General features: G+C 35.7%; 1 protein-coding gene across 3 annotated transcripts in view; it reads left to right on the top strand.

The window, feature by feature from the left end:
• The window catches only part of LOC107088131 (neurobeachin-like), a 142538-nt gene that overhangs the window by 28110 nt on the left and 93319 nt on the right, over window positions 1–21109 (top strand). For all 3 annotated transcript variants that reach the window (XM_015380081.1, XM_015380080.1, XM_015380079.1), the window contains exon 2: window positions 19447–19678. In XM_015380081.1, coding sequence (XP_015235567.1) covers window positions 19447–19678 — 232 coding nt within the window. The remainder of the gene's footprint in view (window positions 1–19446; window positions 19679–21109) is intronic.

Below are 21109 nucleotides of genomic sequence, written 5' to 3'. Positions count from 1 at the left end.
ATTTACAAGCCTGTACTTTGTTACTTTTACTTGAGTAAAGAAGTTTAATCAGTACTTCCACTTTTACCAGAGTATTTTTAACACAAGTATCTGTACTTTTACTCAAGTACGGAAAGTGAGTACTTTTGCCATCTCTGCTGTTAGGTAATACTGCACTTGGACCACTCATCTTGGCTAGTCACCAGTGTAACAAAGACAAGTAGACTTCAACACACCTAGCTTCTCTAACCATACAGGGATGTCAAAAAAGGTCTCACTTAGAAATGTTTAGAGAAAGGGGATGGTGACAGGTTAGTATACAGAGTCCTGACCTAGGTGGGTTAAATGCAAATGCAGATAACAATACTTTAGTTTATAAGACCTATATATATATAATGTAAAAATCACATGTCCATAACCTCCCACTTTGCTAAATCCAGTTTGATGTTGCTCTGTTCAAAGTATTCCTTTATATACATAAATGTAAGTTTGTAGCTGTTAGGTCCCAAACTGTGCAGAAAGTACTATAGAAGGGTGCTATATTCTTGTCATGTTCTTGTAGGTGTATTTGCTCTTTTCACCTTCACTCATGCTGTCATTCATGTGAACTCTTTCTGCCAATGTGAGAGTGTATGAATGTGTCGGTGACAAACTCAGCCAGAGTGTGTGTGCGAATGACTAAGTTCTTCGCTCTTTTTTTTTTTTTTGCAGCGAATCGTTTAAAAGCCATTCAGCCTTAGAATGCTGAGTGTGTACGCTTGTATTTTCTAAGTGACTTATAAAGAATGGTCATGTTGTAAGTGTAACTGACTTTTGTTGTTCTTTTGTTCATGTATCCAATATGTTTCATGTTAGCACTTGAGGTTTGAGTCCGATGTTGGAGGCGGTAAAAGGCGCACACCAAACCAGAATGTGTTGAAGTGTGGCTTTCATATAGAAGTAGTAGGCAATTAATATAGCCTCCACTTGGACCTTATTTTCTTACCTGACTCTGCCTCTTTGTTTTCTGGAAGTGTTAATAATAACTGAAAAGGAAATACATGGCAAGAGCTCAATGGCTTTCTTTTCTTTGTATGTACAGACGTGCATCTTTACTTATTTTTACCCAAAATTTGTGCCCAGGGCCTCGGCTGTTGACTCTGACTTCACAAAGCTGTGGAGCATGGAGTTATTCACCAGACTGGACATAGAAGCTGTTGATTAAATAAGCTACCTTTGTTTTGCAGTGCCCTTAACTCAAGCCGTCTTTGCCGTTTGGTTACAATATGATGCATAAATGATATTTGCTGTATGCCAAATACAAGAAAACGTTTTTCTTTTCATTTAATGTGCTATGATTCTTGCCTAAAGCATTTCTTGATCTATAGCAGAATTAGCTCTGCGTATATTTTGTTTTGCAGCATAATAATCCAAATTTATTTTCAGACCCTTTTGGTTTTACACTAACAGAAATATTTCACTCAAATCTTATTGTAAATTTTTTTACAATTACAAATTCCCATTTATGGTTTGTAGATAATTTAAACACAGATCTATCAAATGAACCTTACATGATGAATATTTATTTGTATACATAAGTATACTTACTTAAAATTAATACTAATAATATACAAAGTTTGTTGTTTGAATTGCATAAAGGTAACCTGATTATTATGCAATTCAAATCAACTTTATGTATTTAAAATTATATACTCATTAGTATTAGTTTTATTATGTAAAAATCAGAGTTATTTATTTCAAATAAAGAAGCCACATGAATATGCCTCATGTAAGGTTTGTAGCTTTGTGCTAAAATGAAATAAAAAAAAAGTAAATGGGTATTTGTTATGTAATAAAATTACATAAATCTTGGCATTCAGATAAAATATTTTTTTGAGTGTACAGAGTAAATTATTTTTAATGCATAGCCGTAGGAAGGGATATGTGTAAGATGGAGAGAAAAAAGAAGAAGCTGATTTTCAGGCTACAATATTTATCATCTTATAATTGTCTTCAATCTACATTCTTCTGGATATAGTAAATGTTCATATTGTACAACTTGCTGTGGTTATTGTCAGCTTTCTAAGTGTGTTTTTATTTTATTTTTTGCTTTGTCTTTTCATTTCGGTGCAAAAAAAGAGTCCTTCATCCACTTGTGTCGTGTTTTGTTGTGGGAAGATAAAAGAAGATGCAGTACAGGCCTATTAGTGTCAGTCTTTTCACAAAGAGGATGCTGGATGACGACATGTCAGCTCGTCTTTTGATCCATGAGGGATTCTGTTGTTCATACATATCATCTACAAAGGTTTTTAGTTATGCTCTAAATTTGCTATTTTTTGTTAATTTTTCCTCCCTCAAAACCTTCACTTGAGGTTCAGAGGTATAGGTTTGAGATGCAGTTGGAGATGATTCTGCTCCTTTCGCTTTTGTTCCTGTTGTAATTCTTTTTATTGCAAATTTACAATGTTTGCCATGTCATATATAGTACGGTGAAAAATATCCCATGAAACTTATTTGCAGCAGCCCAGTACTAATGGTAAATTATTTTCTATACTGCTAATGCAAATTTTGTCTTTTTCCAGCTCTTATCATAGATTTGGCAATTTAAGGTACATCAAAGAGAAACGGACAATAAAATAAAAAATAATAAATTTAAATAAGAATAATAAAGAAAACAAAAAATAACATTATTAAAAAGGTAATAACTGCATTTTATTTAACGTCACATAAAAGCATTAATGGCTGATTTAAAACATCTTTCTAAAAGGTGAGGAAAAACGACTTTATTTTTCAGCTTCTATTGGGAAGCAGTAAATTGTTTTCACTCCTGATTGGATTAAACTATCAGTTTCTATCGATTCAGTCTTTTGATAGTTTGTTCAGTGGAAAGTAGAAAGTAAAAGCTGCTTTTCTTTGCTTAGTTCTGGTTCTATATCACCTTTCTGAAGTGAACTTTGGGGTACACTGAATGCTTCATACTGTACCTTAGCTCCTGAATTATTAGGCTCTACACAAAATATTCTGCCTTTTATAAACAGAGAACCAGTGCAGTGTTTTAAGCATTTGATATAGGAGCATCTGGTTGAACAAGTTCCAGCTTTCTTTTTTTTTCTTTTAGTAAAACTTTTTAAATGTCATAACAGTAAATGTCATAACTTTTTAAATGTCATAAAAAAATCAAACAATGCAATATTTTATCATTGTCTTCTTTTATTCTCTCTATGATAGGTCTATGCTGGCAACAATATAAAATTTTTTTTCGTCCTTTGAATTCTGATGCCTTAACCTTTTTTTTTGGGATAAAAGCAATGACCTTTGATTTTTAATTAAAGTGGAGGAAATATCGGACTTATTACTCATTAAATTGATCGATAAAAGAGCAACACTACCTTAGTGACTACTACGACCTGCGGTGAGGTGGTTTCACTCAAAAAAAAAAAATGGTTTTAGTTAATTTTACAAATGCTAAGATGAAGCATGAATAGGCCGAGAATAGAGACGTGAGGAACCTCCACATATGGTCTTAACTTAGCTTTATATAGTCATGAAAAAAAATTACTAGTCCTCTCATGATTTCATCAGTTTCTTGTGCTAAAGGTATATTAACTAAGCAATACGAATAACAAAACTAAAAACAAGGATGGTCTATGAATGATAAGTCAACTTTAAACCTAAATAAGAAATAAATAAAAGGCTTTAATGTAATTGTACAGAACATAGAATGTTCTTTCATTTGACAGCGTCTCTTTAAGAATGGACAAGAATGTTTAAAATGTAAAAAGTATTGGCAACTCACTTGTAAAGATAAAGATTATAATTATTGGTTTTCTGAAATTTTTTTTTATTTTTTCAACTGAAAATAGTTTTCCAGCCTTCAGAAAGTTATTTTCGGTGAAGTGGTGTTGATGGTTTTGGTTTTTAGTCTTTCCATCAGTGTGTTGAGCACGGTAATAATGATTAAAACATTGCCATGTAGTTGTGTTGACAGGGAGGGAAGTACAATCCTGTTTTGATGGATTGTTGATGTGTGCACAGAGCCTTAGAATCTATAAAACCTTTACCTTTTAGTTGGCTTGTACTCTATTCATATTCACCTCACAGGTTGAAAAATATCAAACTATAAAAGTTTTTTTTACTTTGTTAACAGTAAAAACTGCCAGATCTGAGATCTACTGTTTCTTAGAGCCTCATGGTTTCTTAACAATATTGTTTGAGTAAATATTACCAATAAAATATGCAGAGATTGAAATAAGACTATAAGCTTGTTGGACAAAAATACAAAAACAAAATTAAGAATTCCTGCTTTGTTCAATCGATTAGTTCCCCAAAATAGGACATCTACATTGATGTGCTTTCCTTTTTTTGGTTTGATTAAAAAAAACAGATAAAGCTTAAGGTTGCATCCTTTTTGAATAAATAGGGATAATCATATTTTCCCTTTATTTTGGGTTCGATTCAGATTTATACTGCTACCAAAGTGCCTGCTTCTGATTTCTTTGCTTTTATAAATATTGTATGGGCAGTTCAAGTACCAAATAAAAATGGAAGAAGGCATTTCTCCAGACAAGCCTTGATTAGTACATCTCCAGTGGTTGGCTTGGCTATTCAACAGACAAAAAAACCCCAAAAAACTTTTGAATGTAGGATTGTCTAGTAGCTGATCAGCTAAAATTTTGCTACGAACGGTCAGCTTACAGATCGGATCTAGTCTTTACCATTTACCTAAAAGATTTTTGTGAATTATTTATTTGCATGTCTCTGCTAGATGAATGCTAGAGGAATAAAGCATAAATATGTCACAGAATTACAGAGAATTACGGTTTGTCATTAGAACAGAAGTTCTTATCTTAGTTTTTTCCAAATAAAAATGTTTTTTTTTTGGAGAAGTTTGACTTAAACCATACAAACAAAAACACTGTTATTGTAATAATATACAATATAAAGTAATAGTTTACTTGCTCTGAAACTATTGAAACTGACCCATAAATAATTACATATAACTTTGTGAAAAAGATAAATATTTCAATTAAGTCTGTGCGATACGAATGATAAATATATAACCATATAAGCTTTTCATCATGTTAGATATATTTTTACCTATTTGAAGTAAGCATCCAGGTGATAGTCTTAAATTTAAACTGTAATCCAAATCCTATTTAAATGTAGTCTTTAACTTTTATGAATAGATCAGCCATATTGTCGAACTTGCTTAGTTTAGCTGTGAGAGATTAGGATGCAAAAACCTTTTCCTTCAGCAACATCGTCCCATACACCATGTGGTTCTGGATCAGAGTGTATTGGAACTACTGAAAAGTCTATTGGATGTATTTTATATTAGTAATGATCAGGGGATTATCATAATCTTTATTGATATTGATTTATTAGGTCAGATTTCATCATAAAAATGTTTCCAACATGTCCAGCTATGGTTTTCAGATTCTGTATCAAATTGTTTCTTTTTTACTATTAGAACTGAAACAATTAACAAAATGAATCGTATTTAATTGATTATTGAATCTACAACTAATTTAGTAATTGTTTAGAGACTGGAGAATAGAGACTAAAATGTGCCTTTAGCTGACTGGGTTACCCATCTTGAGCATTTTGCATTTAAGATAAAAATATTTTTTCTGTCAATACGCTCTAAGGATAGTTGGTGCTACTTAAAAAAGTGGAAGTAAGGTAAGAAGGTTAAAACACTTTCCTTTTCTTTTAATTACTCTGAGACAGTTATGCTAACATTAAATATGTCTGTCTCCTAACAGAACAGATTTTCCACAATATTAATAAAAATACTATTACAGTATCAACTATTGTAACTCTCTCCATCCCTGGGACGATTGTAATACTTCTCAGAGACAGCTGATACATGACATAAATCCATTCAATTTCATAAATAAACTTTAGCTTTTTTTCCTCAATTAGCATATTATTATGATCATTTGAACTGTTTATAAAATTCAGCTCGCTGTACAGTGCACATACACAAAAGCTGGACGTGATAAAGACAAAGACTGCTGTTTGTAACTGAATTTCCTTTGCCACTTTGCTCCATTACCTGGATCGCAAATGTGTGTTTAAAAAAAAAAAAAAATATATATATATATATATATAATAGTTGTGTGAAATCTATTTTTGATGTTTTTAAAATAGGTTGAAAATTCTTTAGTTGGCATGTAGAAATGTTTCTTCTTTATGATTCAGAGCTTTAAGCTAATTCCTGATCTTCTTAATTTTTTTTAATATTTTTTGTAAATTCTAATAACTTTTTTGAAGATTCTGTGGCATAGTGGCTTTTATTTGCAGAATCAAGAGGAAATAGGTAAAGGAGACATGGGAAGACATAATGTCTCAAAGCTGGTAATCAAACTACTGACTGCTGAGAGGACTGCGAATTGGCCACCTCTATACCACACCACAGTCCAGTGACTTGCATTTTTCTGCACAGACCTGACTGCCACATGCCAAATTGTTTATTTTATAGTTGGTTTCATAGACTGTGAAGATGTGAGCCTGTTGTTTGATGTATCTGTTGTGTCTAAAAATAGCTGCCTAGGCCAATGAGCATCCTTTCTCCGTTGTGCTTGCTTTTACAATCTTACCATCCGTGGGAATTTATTTCATCATTTGCCTTTAACCTTTGTTGAATCATGGCTTCGTTTTGCATCATTTCATAAAGTAATCTGCTGTGATTCTGCACTATTTCAATTTTTCAACTCTTTGTTTCCTTATTTCTGAAGTGGAACAGTTGAACTCCAAGCATTGCTGCTCTGAATTGTAAGAACTCATTGTTGATAATGCTGATTTTGCTGACTTGTGCATTCATTTGTGTGTGTACTGACTTGGTGATGGGGAGGCACTGAATCTTATGAGTGGGGGTTGTGTCTTGTCTCGCCTACCATCTGTGCTGATGTTGCTACAAAGGCCCATGGGAAATGCAGTCCAGCAGGCTATCCCTCCTCCCTTCTCTGTGTCTGCAGGCTATCCTGGGCCCATATGTCATTATTGATTACAATCAGTGAGGAAACACACACACTTACTGCCGTTTCCATACCAGATATGAATCTGTGATTCAGATAATAATTAGTTTATTTTCCATTCATTGGATTTATAATATTTTAATATCGACTTGGTCTTAATGGCAGCTCTTTATTGGTTACAGTTAGTAAAAACTACATGGCATATTTAGAGATTTTGTTTTTTGCTTCCTTCTTTTTGCATTAGTCTGAGTCATCCTCCTTAAAGGTCTCATATTATACTACATTTGAACATAAAACATATTAACGATGAGCCCTCCAGAGCATGTTTTTGCTATTTGAGCAGGAAAATTGCTCTATTAGGTAGACAGTGTGTACCAGTAACCTCCCGAAGGCCGTGCCCCCACAACCAGCAACCATGACAACCACTCAGAGTTCATAATGATGGCAGCTAGGAGAGCAGAGTTACACAGAAGAAAAAGGATGACCTTAACCAATGGGCTCTGAGCAGCTTATAAGTGACAACACATTACAGGAGCGGCTTGACCAGATCAAAGCTCATTGCTATACATTTATGATGTTAAAAACAGTAACGCACATTTGTTTATCCCATCGGAAATATGGACAAATCTCACTTTAATAATTTCAATAAAGAGCACGGAGCATTCCTTCTACATAAAGAAAACCCCCGTTTTGTTCAAGGGATGGCTGGAAACCCTCAACTGTAAAACAACCATTCAATAAACAAACAAGTACACCCAATAGTCAGTTAACCTGAGCTGCTACAGCTTGTATCTGCTGTAATGAACTAGCCGATCTGCTACTGACAAAATTTATTTTATACAAGCACACAATCAGAATGAATGCAGCTATTGTGTTGGGAAAGACTGCTTGTAAAGAACAGAGAAGATCATCTATCTTATACAAACCACCAGCTTATTAAAACAGCCAAGGACTCAAATGTTAGTTGCAGTGTGAACATGTTTATAGGCTAAGCATTCCAACACAGTAAAGTCATGTTCAGCTCTTACCTTCACAGCTTTGTAACGGACAGTTAGCTTTGATCCACACTCTTCAACATAGGGTGTGTGGAGAAACCTGCTTGTAAACACCTATGTTGTGAAGCACTCTTCTGAAATGATTTAAGTTTAGCTGGTAGATTTTCATCAAAAATAAAATCCATCCTCTGAGTCTTGAGGGGTCAGCTCCTTCTCTGTTAGCCATGTCTCTTTGAGCGCTCATCAGTGTTAATTTCGGCACTGTGGGACAGGCGCTGTGTAGGGACAAACAAGGCAACAACGCGTAATCTTCTATGAAGTTCAAGAAACACTTCTATTAACAATTACAAATTAATAAAAACAATTACCGGTACATTTGTTAATGTCAGTTCATCAATGGCTCGGAAATTTCATCTGGTCTTAGTCTCGTTAACGATAATCATTTTTTATTTTTGTCATATTTTTATTTTCTGGAAACAATTTTTGTGCGTCATCTTCTCGTCATCATCAAGGGAAAAAGGGGAGTTGAAGAAATATTTTCATCATCGTCCTGGTTGACGAAATTAACACTGATGCTCAGTTGGTCTTAGATGGGAGGGGGGAGTGGTTATTTCCCCAAATGACATCATAAAGGGCATGATTTTCAAACAGAGTATTTTGAGCGCACATTACCTAAACAGAGGATGAACAAGGGAGTCAGAGAGGGGAATTTTTTTTTTTTTATTTGTGAATCTCACACACAGGCTTGAGGACACATATGACTGTGATTTATTTCATAATATGAGACCTTTAAACATAAACAACTGCATTTAAGTTTAAGAGTAGTATTTCTGTTTTTTTTTTTTTAAATCTCAAATGCTGTTCTTTTCTTCCGACTATGTTTCTGCTCTCAGATTCAATACCTCAATGTTCTCTTCTGTTTGTAAACTACTACTCAACGTACAGAAACAACCTCTGCCCAAGCTTCACCTGGACCTCCAGGTTTACGATCTGCTCTGTTCCGGTTCTCTTTAGAAAAAGGTGATAAATCTGCATTGTAACAGTTCCAAACCACAAGAGGATTTTTTTTCCTACTGTTTTCTGACAGTGTATTATCTACCCTGAAAGAGCAGCTTGTTTTATTTAGTGTTTATTCCATGCCAATAAGCCAACGCCACATAACAAGAGCATGGATTTTCAATTTAACAACAAGATTTTATATCCTAAATCTGCCATTGATCTTGTCTCCCTTTAAACTCGTCTCCTTTAGTCTGACATATGTTGCTAGCTTACAAATATGTTCTACTCTCTTAAAACCAAACTTCTGCTTTCAGGTTCAATACTGATTGTAGAAATACTCTCAACCTGTTTTCAACCTGCTTTTCTCTCAAACTTTTTGTCCTCGTTAGTAAACTCATGCATTATAGTTGTTGTCTTGCGAAACAAATGTGAGTCTGTCTTTTAACGGATCAAGCAGGTGGAATCACAGCATGCGATAACATAACTGCTTGGTTTTTGGTACACTTTTATTATTTTTTACTCCAGCGAGCGTGTTAAGCCAATTCAACATTTGGAACTGCGTTCACTTAAACATGATGTTGCAGCAGTAAATGAACAAAGACTGCAAATTAGGAATCATGTTTCTGAAATATATGTTTAATTGCTTAGGAATAAAAATTCTCCTATAGCTTCCAGATTCAGCATAGAGAATTGCTGATACCAACATGATGCTGAATAAAAAAAAAACAGAGTTTTTTCATTTTTGTAAAACAGCATGAATATGCTCTTCTTTCCTAAAGGAAAAGAACCCAACAAAAAACGCAAACAAACTTCAGTTAAAAACCGAATTTACCAGGCAATTTACACACAGGATAATATAAAGCAGAGGAATACAAATTAAAGGAGAAAATATTACTAAAAGAGGAATTTAAACTGACTTGGAGAAGGATAATGCAATTCAATAAGATTAGAATGCTATAGAATGTGATTTAATTTCGAACAGACTATTAAATAATTTCTGTTTGATGATATTATGTATTTTTTTTTATGTAAACCTTAAGAAATAAATAGAGGTTCCCTGTATGAATATAAATTTTGTGCTGGTGATAACATTAACCGCTGCTCTTATTGATGGAGTTTATTGCAAATGAGGTCATGCAGAAAGCAGAATATGGATTATGGAGTGTTTAGTGGCCCGTTTAGACCCAGCATAATCCATATCTTTGCAGAGATTTGCTATGTTCATCTGTGGAGCATTAAAACCCTCCACTGCACATTGTAAAAACTGCAAGCAGTAAAATTGGCTTGCAGTCTTGATAAAGAAAACACAAAAGCATGCGCGAACGACGACCCCTCCTGCAGCCACCCGTGTTCAGTGTGACATAGACAACCTCTCTTATAACAGTTTTCTCCCATCTACGTGCTGCTCTCTTCCCCCCCCTCACTTCCAGTTTACACTGTCCAGTCTTTTGTTTGTTTTTCACTGTTTTATCTACCCCCCACTCTCTTTCAGCCTTGCTCTCCTGTGCTCTGTTGAGCCCTCTTGGCGAAGCGTTAAGTGTATAATCTGTGATCTCATGTCTAGATGGGCCTCTTGTCTCCCCTCTCTCTGCACACAAAGGGCCTGAATGGTTGCGAATCACTCAGGGGACACAAATGAGTCGTGAGCCACCCGTGCACACTCATGCAGACACACACCAAACAAACATCCAGAGGTGTCCGCAGCTCTCCAGCACTCTCCCTGGAGCTTTGAAGTTGCACATTGATGATGCCAGATCTGAAGGCTCAATTGAACGTGCAGAGGTAGAGGGGGTGGCTATTGACCGTCCTCTCACCTCTGTCACCTGTCATCCAGGATGAGCCGTAATGAGCAACAGGTGCCTGCTTCGCCAATGTTCGGCGTTCAGTCAAAGTAATCAGCTGGTGTAATCACTCGTTTGATGTGTCATCGCAGCTTTTTATAATGGGCTGCAGCGGGGCATGAAGAGAATTGTTTTTCTAAGAGGTCATTAATGTTATGATTATTTAAAACGTGCTTCAAGAACAACATCCTCGACAGTTATTGACACCTCTGTTAAATATTTATAAAAAAGCTTTAGGAAAATCATCTGTTTATTGCAGCTGCATAATGAATAATATGAAATATCTGTAAAATTTACGTTTTGTACGTTTTAGGATTTGTTTTTTGGCTTGACATTAATTCAGCCAGTCTGCAGTGTTTACACAGTTTTCTAAATAAATAAAACAATTGCATAACTTTTTTTTATTGGAATTGGATTTTTAAAGATGCTTGCTGATTTGATGTTTAAAAAAAGTTGTTGAAACCACTGATCAACAATTCCTTCATAGTGACCACAGAAGCAGTTAGTACCGGTAGTTTGTTTATGCATTTAGCAGACGCTTTTATCCAAAGCAACTTACAAAGTAGGCATTAGTGTGAAGGGTCTTCCCTTAGGACTCACACTGGCAACTCATGTTTTGCACACTTAATAGAGATGCGTTTAAAAGTCTTAAAGCTAATTGTTGAGATGGAAAATTAAAGATCCTAAGTATCCTCTTTTTTGTAGTTCTGCAAGAGTTAGATGCAGAGTTGGCAAGTGAAACTTTGTTCTCATCCTGCCTCTTTCATCACCGTTTAAATCTCTTTATTTGTTGCCTGGATCTAAAATGTATCCTAATTAGTCAAGTAGCTATTTTGCTGTCATAAAATACCCCTTCTTTAGAGTCAAGTCACATTTATCTCACCGCTAAGGCATGCTCTCTTGTATTCCAATTTTAAAGACTATTTAGGGGAGTCATAATAAAGTGTTGGATTTGTAGTTAAATGTGCATGCACATTTTACGCACAGAGGAATATATTACAAAATAATTGCTACCTTTAATCTGTAGGAATTGTGAGGTGAGCCATTAATACTGCCAATTACTCCTTAAAATGGGATCATTGTTGGCTTTCAAATTTTGGATTACATTTTCTAGTTGTTCAATGCATTAAAAGAGAAATTCTTACAAGGGATTTTCAAACCTTTAAACAGGAAGGTCTGTAAATGTGGATGCAGAAGACAAGGTCCAACTTTAGGAGCAAATCTGGGCCCCAAAACAAGCCTGAAAGTGAACAAGTTTACAACAGAGAGATCATTAGACAGAACATGCTGACTTAAAGCAGAAATGTCAATGAATGCTGGTGGGTGAACAAACTACAGAAGGGTTATGTTTAAGGGCAGACCTCTAATCTCTTGTTGGGGAAAAAAAACACACAAAGTAGGTTTAGTTCTTCCCAGGTCTCCTCTGAGCATCATCTACTGTATATTTCATTATACTTCTGATGATCAGCAGGAGTCTATTTTCTGTGAAGTTCTCCTTGCCAACCGTAAATGTCTATGTGATCTACTGGACTTTGAACTTAAAGCCCCTCACAAAGTAGTGTGTAATTATGTTGGCAAAGAAAATAACTCATGGTTTTATCTCTCTTTACAAAATGAGTACCTGAAGTGTTATAAAAACTTCTGTAAAAATAGATTTTTCTGTTTAAAATTTCTATTAAAAAAATGTATCGTTTTTTTTTTTCTTCTTTTATGTAAATTACTCTAAAATGTTGTCATTGCAGTTGTCAGAACTCTCGTACCTAAATGTCTCTGGTAGATAAGGTTGAAAGATCCGTAAAAACAAATTACGGAAAATTCCTTCAAATAAATATACTGTAGTAGCCTACTTTAAACTGTGAATTTATAGACATTTCTTACAGTGTAGCTAGAGTGCTGTGCATTCATATCCAGCCTCCTTTACTTAAACAACAATGAATAAAGTCCTGAGCAATGCAAAGGTCAACTTATTGATAAATGGATATGTTTACTTCAGTGGAGCTTCTTTCAGTTTATTTCAATACATCTGTTTTTTTTTAAACTTGTGATACTATATCAGGATTATACAACTCTGAGCACCAATCAATTCATCATTTCAGGCAGTGAAAGCATCAGTCAAAGACGAGTTTTGGAGATCACCAGCTTGGAAGTGGGGAAACAGTTCAGCAATTTAGTATAGTCATACAGTTCCCAAGTCTGTGTTTCATAGAAACTGCCATGAAGAAAGCTATTGTAAAATGAGCTCTCTGCTCAGATAACCGTAAATAACTTTTCTTTTCAAACATGCCAAACTGCAATGGGTGAATTATGTGGAAATCACCCTACAGCTTTCCAAGGTGGAGTGTCATGGTGGCAGCATGGTGGCATTTGGTCCGGAAAGAAAACCTCATGGCCGTCGAGAAATATAGAAAAGAGAAATTCAGCCAGAGCTGATGAATACAGCTACACACCACTTTTTCTACACAGAAATCAAAGAAATGTGTTTATTTGTCCTTTAATTGATAATTCTGATCTTTTTTTATCTGTCACTTAGAACCACAATAATGTACAAAGAATTAAACCATGAAAAAGTTGATGGGATATTGGTTTTTTAAGTCACTGTAACAGGTTTCCACGCTGACTCTTCTCCCCTCTGATGCTCTGTAACCTCCTGCAGTCGTGGAAAACAGGCTGCTGCTTCCTTAGCAACTGGTTTAAACAGGCCGTGACTCAGCAGCTAGTGTCCCTACATGGCTGCCTCTGTGCCTGTGTGTTTGTGCGAATGGAACATGCAATGCTTTGGGAGCAATCACTGTCATGATGCTGCCAAAAAAAACAAAAAAACTTCAACGAGTTGCCAAGAAAACAGTGAGGTCAGTGTTTTACAGCCAACGTGGTGGCACTGCCAGGCTCCTTCTATTCAGACAGGACGGTGTTTATGTTGGTGGACCCTTTATCTTCCAGCATCATAAATGCCGCTAGTGTGATTACTTGAATAGATGGGAATCTACACAGTGGGATGTGTGCGGCAGGGTGAACGGAGAGATGAAAGGTGACTAGTGTTTATGCAAAAGAATCATGTTTGTTCATAAAACTAATTAGTTTGCTTTTGTCTGTTTGCATGATGGCGTTTGGTGCTTGAGTGCACTCGAGTGAGCACGACCTTATTTCTATTTAGGGTGCCATGTTTATTTAGACATCAATTAAAAGCCCCGTTTGAGCAAATGATGAGCTCAAGCCTCCATTTTTTTTTAAACTTTGATGCTTCCGCACCGCTCCTCTAGGTTTCTCTTGGTAGCATCATTTCAGGATACAAATACTCTTTCCTGTTTGTTTTACTGCAACACAGATATTAATAACAGGAGATTGAGGACACTTCCTCCTTTTGGCCTTCTTTCACAGTTTTTTGCCCCCCTTTTGCTTTATTATTTGCCACTAGATGTTTCGTTGCAGTTGTTTGCATCACCCCACATATCTCGCTCTGATGCTCTAAAGAAGAAAGAGTTAGCACAGGGGCGTAACGCTCGTGCTCTACATGAGTAGACATACCTCAGGGATGTGTGTGTGTCTTTCCATCTTCAGGTTTTTCCACGTATCTACACCCTCTGCCACCAACCCTAAACCCCCCTCCTCTACCAGGTTGTTTTACATTGAGCGTCTTCAGACGGACAGGTTCTTAGGATGCGCTGCGGTCCCCAGCGAGCGCTGTAATTGGGAACCTCAGTGGAGTTGCGGGGAGAGAAAAATTCGGCGTGGGCTGAATTTAATTCCTCCTGATTTTATTCTGAACACCATTCTGTGTAATCTGTGCTAATGTATTCTGAGAGTGCGGCGGATCAATTCACTTCACCAAGGGGGAGATGGGACGGGCAGAGAAAGAAAGGAGAGGAACACACGCAGGTAGACAACATGGAGGTGATCTAAGAATTGCAGCAAGGAAGCTTGAGATAATGAAGATATTGAAATGCATAAAAACTCCAACTGTTAATATAAAAGAAGTCTCCGGGGGCCTGAGATTAAAAGCTGTCGTTTTGCTGCAGCCAATGTTCCTTCTTATTGCTGACCTCTGTTGGAGGTTTCTTCCTGTTTAAAGGACGTTTTTCCTCTCCACCTTTGCTTCATGCACTCAAATATCATCGCTGTAAGCTCAGCCAGAAGGAGCAAATTTCACAAATTGATGACTTGATGCAATCAACTTTTCCTTAACAGAAAATTTTAACCGCTCTAACTGTATTGTCTCGTTTAGTGAGTTGAGCTGAAATGTGTTGTGAATTGGTTTTATATAAACAAACTGAATTTAATTTAATTATTGAAGTCAACATTTTCTTTTTTTTCATTTCTGATACCATATCAATATTGAAGCCTTGAGTATTGAGCGAATCATACATACTTTTATTACTTATTTTTTGTGAGGAATACCAGAAACCACTCGATCAACATATGCAGTAGCACTCAGAAACAAACCAATACTCCACCAATAAAACTTTCAATGCGGCTGGAAGTTAGCAGGCTTATAATTCGAAACTCATCTTTTGGCTGATTTTGGACTAGAGGGAAGATTTAAGCCATTTCCCCTCAAAATTATTTGAAGAATTCAGATGCTGCGGTAATCTTCCTGCAGTATTTGTTAGCTCTATGAAAATACAAATTGTTTCTGTCATTTTAAATAATGTATGACCCCATGGCTATTTTTTGAGGACAAATTTTCAGTCAGTAATAATAGTATCCATAAATGAATTTGGTAATAGAAAATTTATTTAAAAAAATACATCTAAATCTATTTATTGATTGCAGCAAGTGATGCATTTCAAGCATTTATCCCTGTTAATTTTAACCATTTACAGCGTACTAATAAACAAAATTCAAAATTGAAATTATGGAAGAAAAATGGAAAAAGATTTGAAGAGACGAAAAAAAAATGTAGTGGCCTACAGTGTCATTTGGAAGAGGTTACTATGGAAGCATTGCTAAGATGCTAACAGTCTGAATATTTTTTTAAAGTTTCCCAGGAAGATTAAGTGCAAGGCAATAGTACACATCAAGAAGAATAACTGCAACTTTAATAGAGTTGGTAACCATGACTATTGAAAGGCACAGTGTGGACTTTGTGACCAAATGAGTTGATGCATATGGGTTATTTTATTATTTTATTTTAAATGTGTCCCCTGGCCAATATACAGTGCTTGACGCGATCCTTGCTATGAGTGGGGCCCATCTTGAAATACCGTCTATGTAAGTTGGGAGAAGATGCTCTGTTGTTGTCCAGGTAATGTGACCTTGAAGAACGCCCCGTCCAACGAAGTGGCTCTGGGTGGACCGCACACTCCTTTGCGTGGCACTACTCGATCCGTCCCAGAATCACGATCCGTTCTGCATCCAGATATACGTCCGGGTCGTCCTCAACTTTATTTTGTTGAAAATACCTAAATGATGTTTTCCCTCCCCAAAAATAGTAAACATACTAAAATATAATGTTTTAAAAGTTAATAATGTTTTTCCTGAGAAAATAAATGGCTTTAAATACTTTCTGTTTTATCAGTCGTCTCTGCACGATCTGCACCGGAAATGCAGATCGTGCAGAGACGACTGATAAAACAGAAAGTATTTTACTTACGCTACTTCCGGTGGCTAGCTTTTTCGGCTTCGGATTAAAAAAAAATCTACTTTTTGAGTTTTATGTTTTCATTTCATTTTAACCTTATGCTATATAGTGCATAATCCAAAGAAAGAAACTAAAATGCAGATAAACATGGTTTAATCATATTCTGCCGGACTGCTCTAAGCATTTCTAATGATGACGTCGGAAAAGCAGTTTAACAAAGGAAATGTAAAAAGCATAAAAATTGTTTCACAAGTCATAAAACATATTTTAGAGATGTGTATTGGCATTCTTTATTGAGTTAAGGATAGAATTAAGTAGTTTAGTACCATAATTACATTATTTATGGACAGCTGGATGTATATCTGTTTGGGCATGTGCAGAACGGATCGTGCTTCCGGGACGGGGCATTTCTCATGCCCCCAGAGCTAAAGCTACAGTAGACGCCTAGTAAGGTCTCCAGTCAAAAGACATGGGAGGCCTGCCGGCTGACTGACTTTTGCATCAGTACTGTGGCATTTGTGGTCACTAAGGGTGCTAGACGTGCAATTTACAGGTCTAGGGCCCCTAGTGGCCAAAGGTTACACAGTGTGCCTTTAAGGGTTTTCTCAAGTTTTACAAGATGTGTACTGTGACTAGAGTCGGTGCTTCAACGGCTGCACACACCTGGTTTCAGGACATAGGTTACAGAAGTAGCATTTTTAGTTTTAAAAATGTACATTAGGTGACTTCAAGGAGAAAAAAGACTGATCTGCAGTGTAGAGTCCAGTGGAAGGAAAAGGCACAAAAATTCAATTCCACTGGGAAATCTCTGCAGTCACTGATGATTTGGGGGAAACACCTGCTTTATTGGGTCTACCATGTTTTATATTGGTCTGCTGACAAGCTTTATGGAGGTTCTAATTTTCCATTTTTCAAATCCAAGTACCAACACCTCCATCAATTACCATACTGTCACATTTAATTGAATGATAATTGAATTAATCATCAGCTAATTTAGTAGTCCAAAACTGCTAGCTTTGGTATAGAGACTCTAGGCAAATCATTTGCAGACACAGCTACTCCGAGCTATAAATAAGACAAAACTGTAGAAAAAAGAAAAGCAGTGTTTTAAGATTGAAAACCTTTTTGTTTGTTAACATTTACCAATAATTCCTCTCGCAGAATAGTTTTAGACCCAGCTTGTTTAGATATTGTAAAAAAAAGTATACCATTAAACACCCTTATCATTTTATTAAAAAAAAGAAGTTAACAGATTATTGGTAAGAAAAATAATCATCATTAATAATCATTATTTTTCACTACAATTGTAATCCATTGTCTTTTTAAAACAAATGTAAAGGAGATGCAGTGTAAGTGTATCCTGGACACCTGAGGAAAAGTTACATGCAAGCCTTTTAACATTTATGCACAAAGTTTTGTGCATAAATGCATGGATTTGTCCTCCTTTACATATCGGAAACATAAAGAATTTACCATCTTTTAAAAGAAAAATCAAAGATTACTTAGCATTGGGTCGTTGTGAATGTGATTTGGGTGTGGACATGTTTCCAAATATTTTAACGTGAATTATGTGGCATATTTTGTTTAATCTTTGTGCAATATAGGATGAAATATATAAATAGTAGTATTTCATCATATTTCAATTTGTATAATGAATTTTTAAAATTTTCCTGGACCCCAGGGAGACTAGCAACCTCTTTGTGGGGGCTAATTGAGCCGGGGCTGAACAATTAATTGGATTAATCGTGCTAAATCGATTATTGAAGTAATCATCAACTAATTTAGTAATTGATAAATCGTTAACTAGAGTGTAGACTCTAAAAAGTGTCTTTAGCTGATAGAGCAACCCACCTTGAAGAGGTATTGTACCAAAATCATAGAAAAAATTGAAAATATCTTGCTTTTAAAATAAAAAAAACAAAACAAAAACATTTTTGTCTGTAAATATGCTCTATCCAGAACTTCAAAAGTAGAAAATCTTGAGTTTCACCGGGTTTAATTTCATAAAACATCTTTAAGGAACCCTTGGCTATCCGATTAACAATCGATTAATCGAAAAAATTCTCGACAGATTAATCGATTTGCAAAATAATCATTAATTGCAGTCTTGAACAAACGTCAAACTCTGCAATAATGGATATTAACATCTATAAGATTTTATACAAGTTTTTCCTTGTTTCCTTTAAAAAGTCTAATAATTGTGCTTTCTTTTAAGTTTTGATCAATTACTAAACATTTTTCTTCTTAGAAAGGCACATTCTGCTAAAGGCACTGGAACAGTTATGGTCTGGCTACCTGAGGCACCCAAATAATGAACCAAATTTTTTATGATGAATATTCCTGTTAGGAATGTCTGTCTGATTGTAAACAGCCCTGCTATAACAATCATAATGTTTATCTTTCTGCTCCCTCTTGCTCTCTATAGTCTATGGCTTGTTTCAGTTTCATCTGATTTAATAACCTCGCGGTGCTCCCAGAGCTTGCTGGTTTCCATGGCTTCCATTTCCTGGACAGTTTAGTATGCCGAGGACGAGCTGTGTGGGTATGCTTGTGTTTGTGAATGTGAGGCACAGCCGTATGTACTTTCACAAGTAATTATAGTGCTTCGGCCATTAAGAGACAGAACATTTGCGCTTGATTTGATAAGTGTGGTATGATCTGACTAATGCCATCTGAGAGCACCAGGACTGTAATGTGTATTAATCAGTGTCTGTGTGTAAGTCTGGTTGTCTGTGCATACCGTGGTGTTGCTGATGAAGAGGAGGCCATTTTTATGTGCTGTATGTTGAGTGATTGAGGTTTGCAGAGGGGAGAGCTCCTCTTCTGGTATGAGAGGGTGAGTAGTAGAAGACATAGTGTGTGTGGGTTTTTTCCTGAGTCCATCTGTGCATCCAGATGAAAGACATTTATTTCTTCACTGCCTATCTCCCCCAGGCCAGAGAAATGTTTTGCTAACCAATCAACATCCATCAGAAGCTATCCTAACCTCTCTTGGAGACAAAACTGTAAACGCTTTTCCAAATCATTCAACATTTTTTTCTCCCCCCTCCCCGACCCCTTGCTTCTGCTTTCCCTTCCCCCTCGTCCTTCTCCAGCTGGTGGGTGGTGAGTTTGACCTGGAGATGAACTTCATCATCCAGGAGGCAGAGAGCATCGGCTGCATGGTGGAGCTGCTGTCGCACTGCGAGGTGACGTGCCAAGCCGAGATCTGGAGCATGTTCACCGCCATCCTGCGTAAGAGCGTGCGCAACCTGCAGACCAGCACTGAGGTGGGCCTCATCCAGCAGGTGCTGCTCAAAATGAGCACTGTGGACGACATGATCGCAGGTGAGACCAGGAGGATGCGTTTTGGTATCATTTTAAATATTGTTATTGGTGTGTAGCATTTAAACATTTTTAGAAACTTTTAAAGACTTAAGTAGTTTTCAACAGATGTTTGTAATGTTAGTCAAAACAATTAGTCAATTTAAAAACGATCTAATAAAGAACCGTAGCCCTATTTTGTGCAATATTAAAACTATGGCCTATTAAATAAAGTGTTGCATTATTCAGTTTACTTAGGCAGACTAGAAAAGTATAAAAGATTATTTTTTATTTGATTTCTAAATGAGTAAGAAAGATATAGAATATTGAAAAACATTTGCATTTTTATGCTTTTCCTAAAAAATCTACATTTCACACAAAGGATCAAACTTGTATCTTATATTGATACTGTATAAGAAAGGGACCACAAAAAAAAAATTCTGCAGTGTTAAATTAAGCCTCTGCTTACTTCACTTTACCCATTTTGTACTCAAATATGAGCATTGGTTCTTCAGTAAAAAAAAGCTGGTGCTACTTTTGCACGAATTGTTGCAGGACTAGAATATATAGAACCACCTTTGAGAAATCTGCAGTTATCTCAGACAAACCAACAAAAAATTGTTGCAAGATCAGTGGTAAAATAGAGTTGTTCTGTCATTTTTTATGTTTGGACTTTGGTTAAATTGAGGTTTGATAATGAAATTTTTAAGGAAAACATGGAAATATTGATAAATGTCTCTTTTATCTTCCGTTTCTTTGCACTTCAAATCTTTTTAGTTATTTAAGCATAAACATCAACAATATTTATGACTGTAAATTATTTCTCTGAAATGTTTGTGTTTAGATCATTAAAATGGTTTAAGAAAAGTGGAAAGTTGAATCTGGAGAGAGAATGGCCTGTTATGAGATTAAAATATCAGAAGCGTAATTATAACAAAGGAAAAACAATTTCAGTATCTCTAAATCAATATCTGCAAAAAAAAAAAGTTTTTTTAGATATGTTAGAAGACTTGTCTTTTGTTAATAAATAAACCCATCTGATACTCTATCTACTGGAAAAAAGTCAATAAAAAAGATTTTTGCAGTTTTGCACTGGAGGAAGTGGACTAACTTAGACCCCAAACAACATGGGTCACAAAAAAACAAAATGATCAATATCTTCTGATGAACATATACAGCACTTGCTTTTTTATTTATACATTTGATAGCAGGGAAAAAATATTGCAATATATAGTGATATTGTAATATCGGGATTCCGGTTGAAACAATCTGATTAATCATGATTAATTGATTAATGAAATAATCATCAACTAATGTCAAAATTGATTGATTAACTGGAGTATAGGGACTGTAAAACATGCCTTTAGCTGTCAGAATGACCCACCAGGATTGTAAAAAAGAAAAAATACATTTTGCATTTATGGTTAAAACTAAAAATCTTCCTCAATATGCTCT

The sequence above is a fragment of the Cyprinodon variegatus genome, unplaced genomic scaffold (genome assembly GCF_000732505.1).
Source record: "Cyprinodon variegatus isolate N-32 unplaced genomic scaffold, C_variegatus-1.0 Scaffold207, whole genome shotgun sequence".
In the NCBI taxonomy this organism is placed as follows: Eukaryota; Metazoa; Chordata; class Actinopteri; order Cyprinodontiformes; family Cyprinodontidae; genus Cyprinodon; species Cyprinodon variegatus.
The sequence above is the reverse complement of the archived record's forward strand: the minus strand, read 5'-3'. Positions and strand labels throughout refer to the sequence as shown.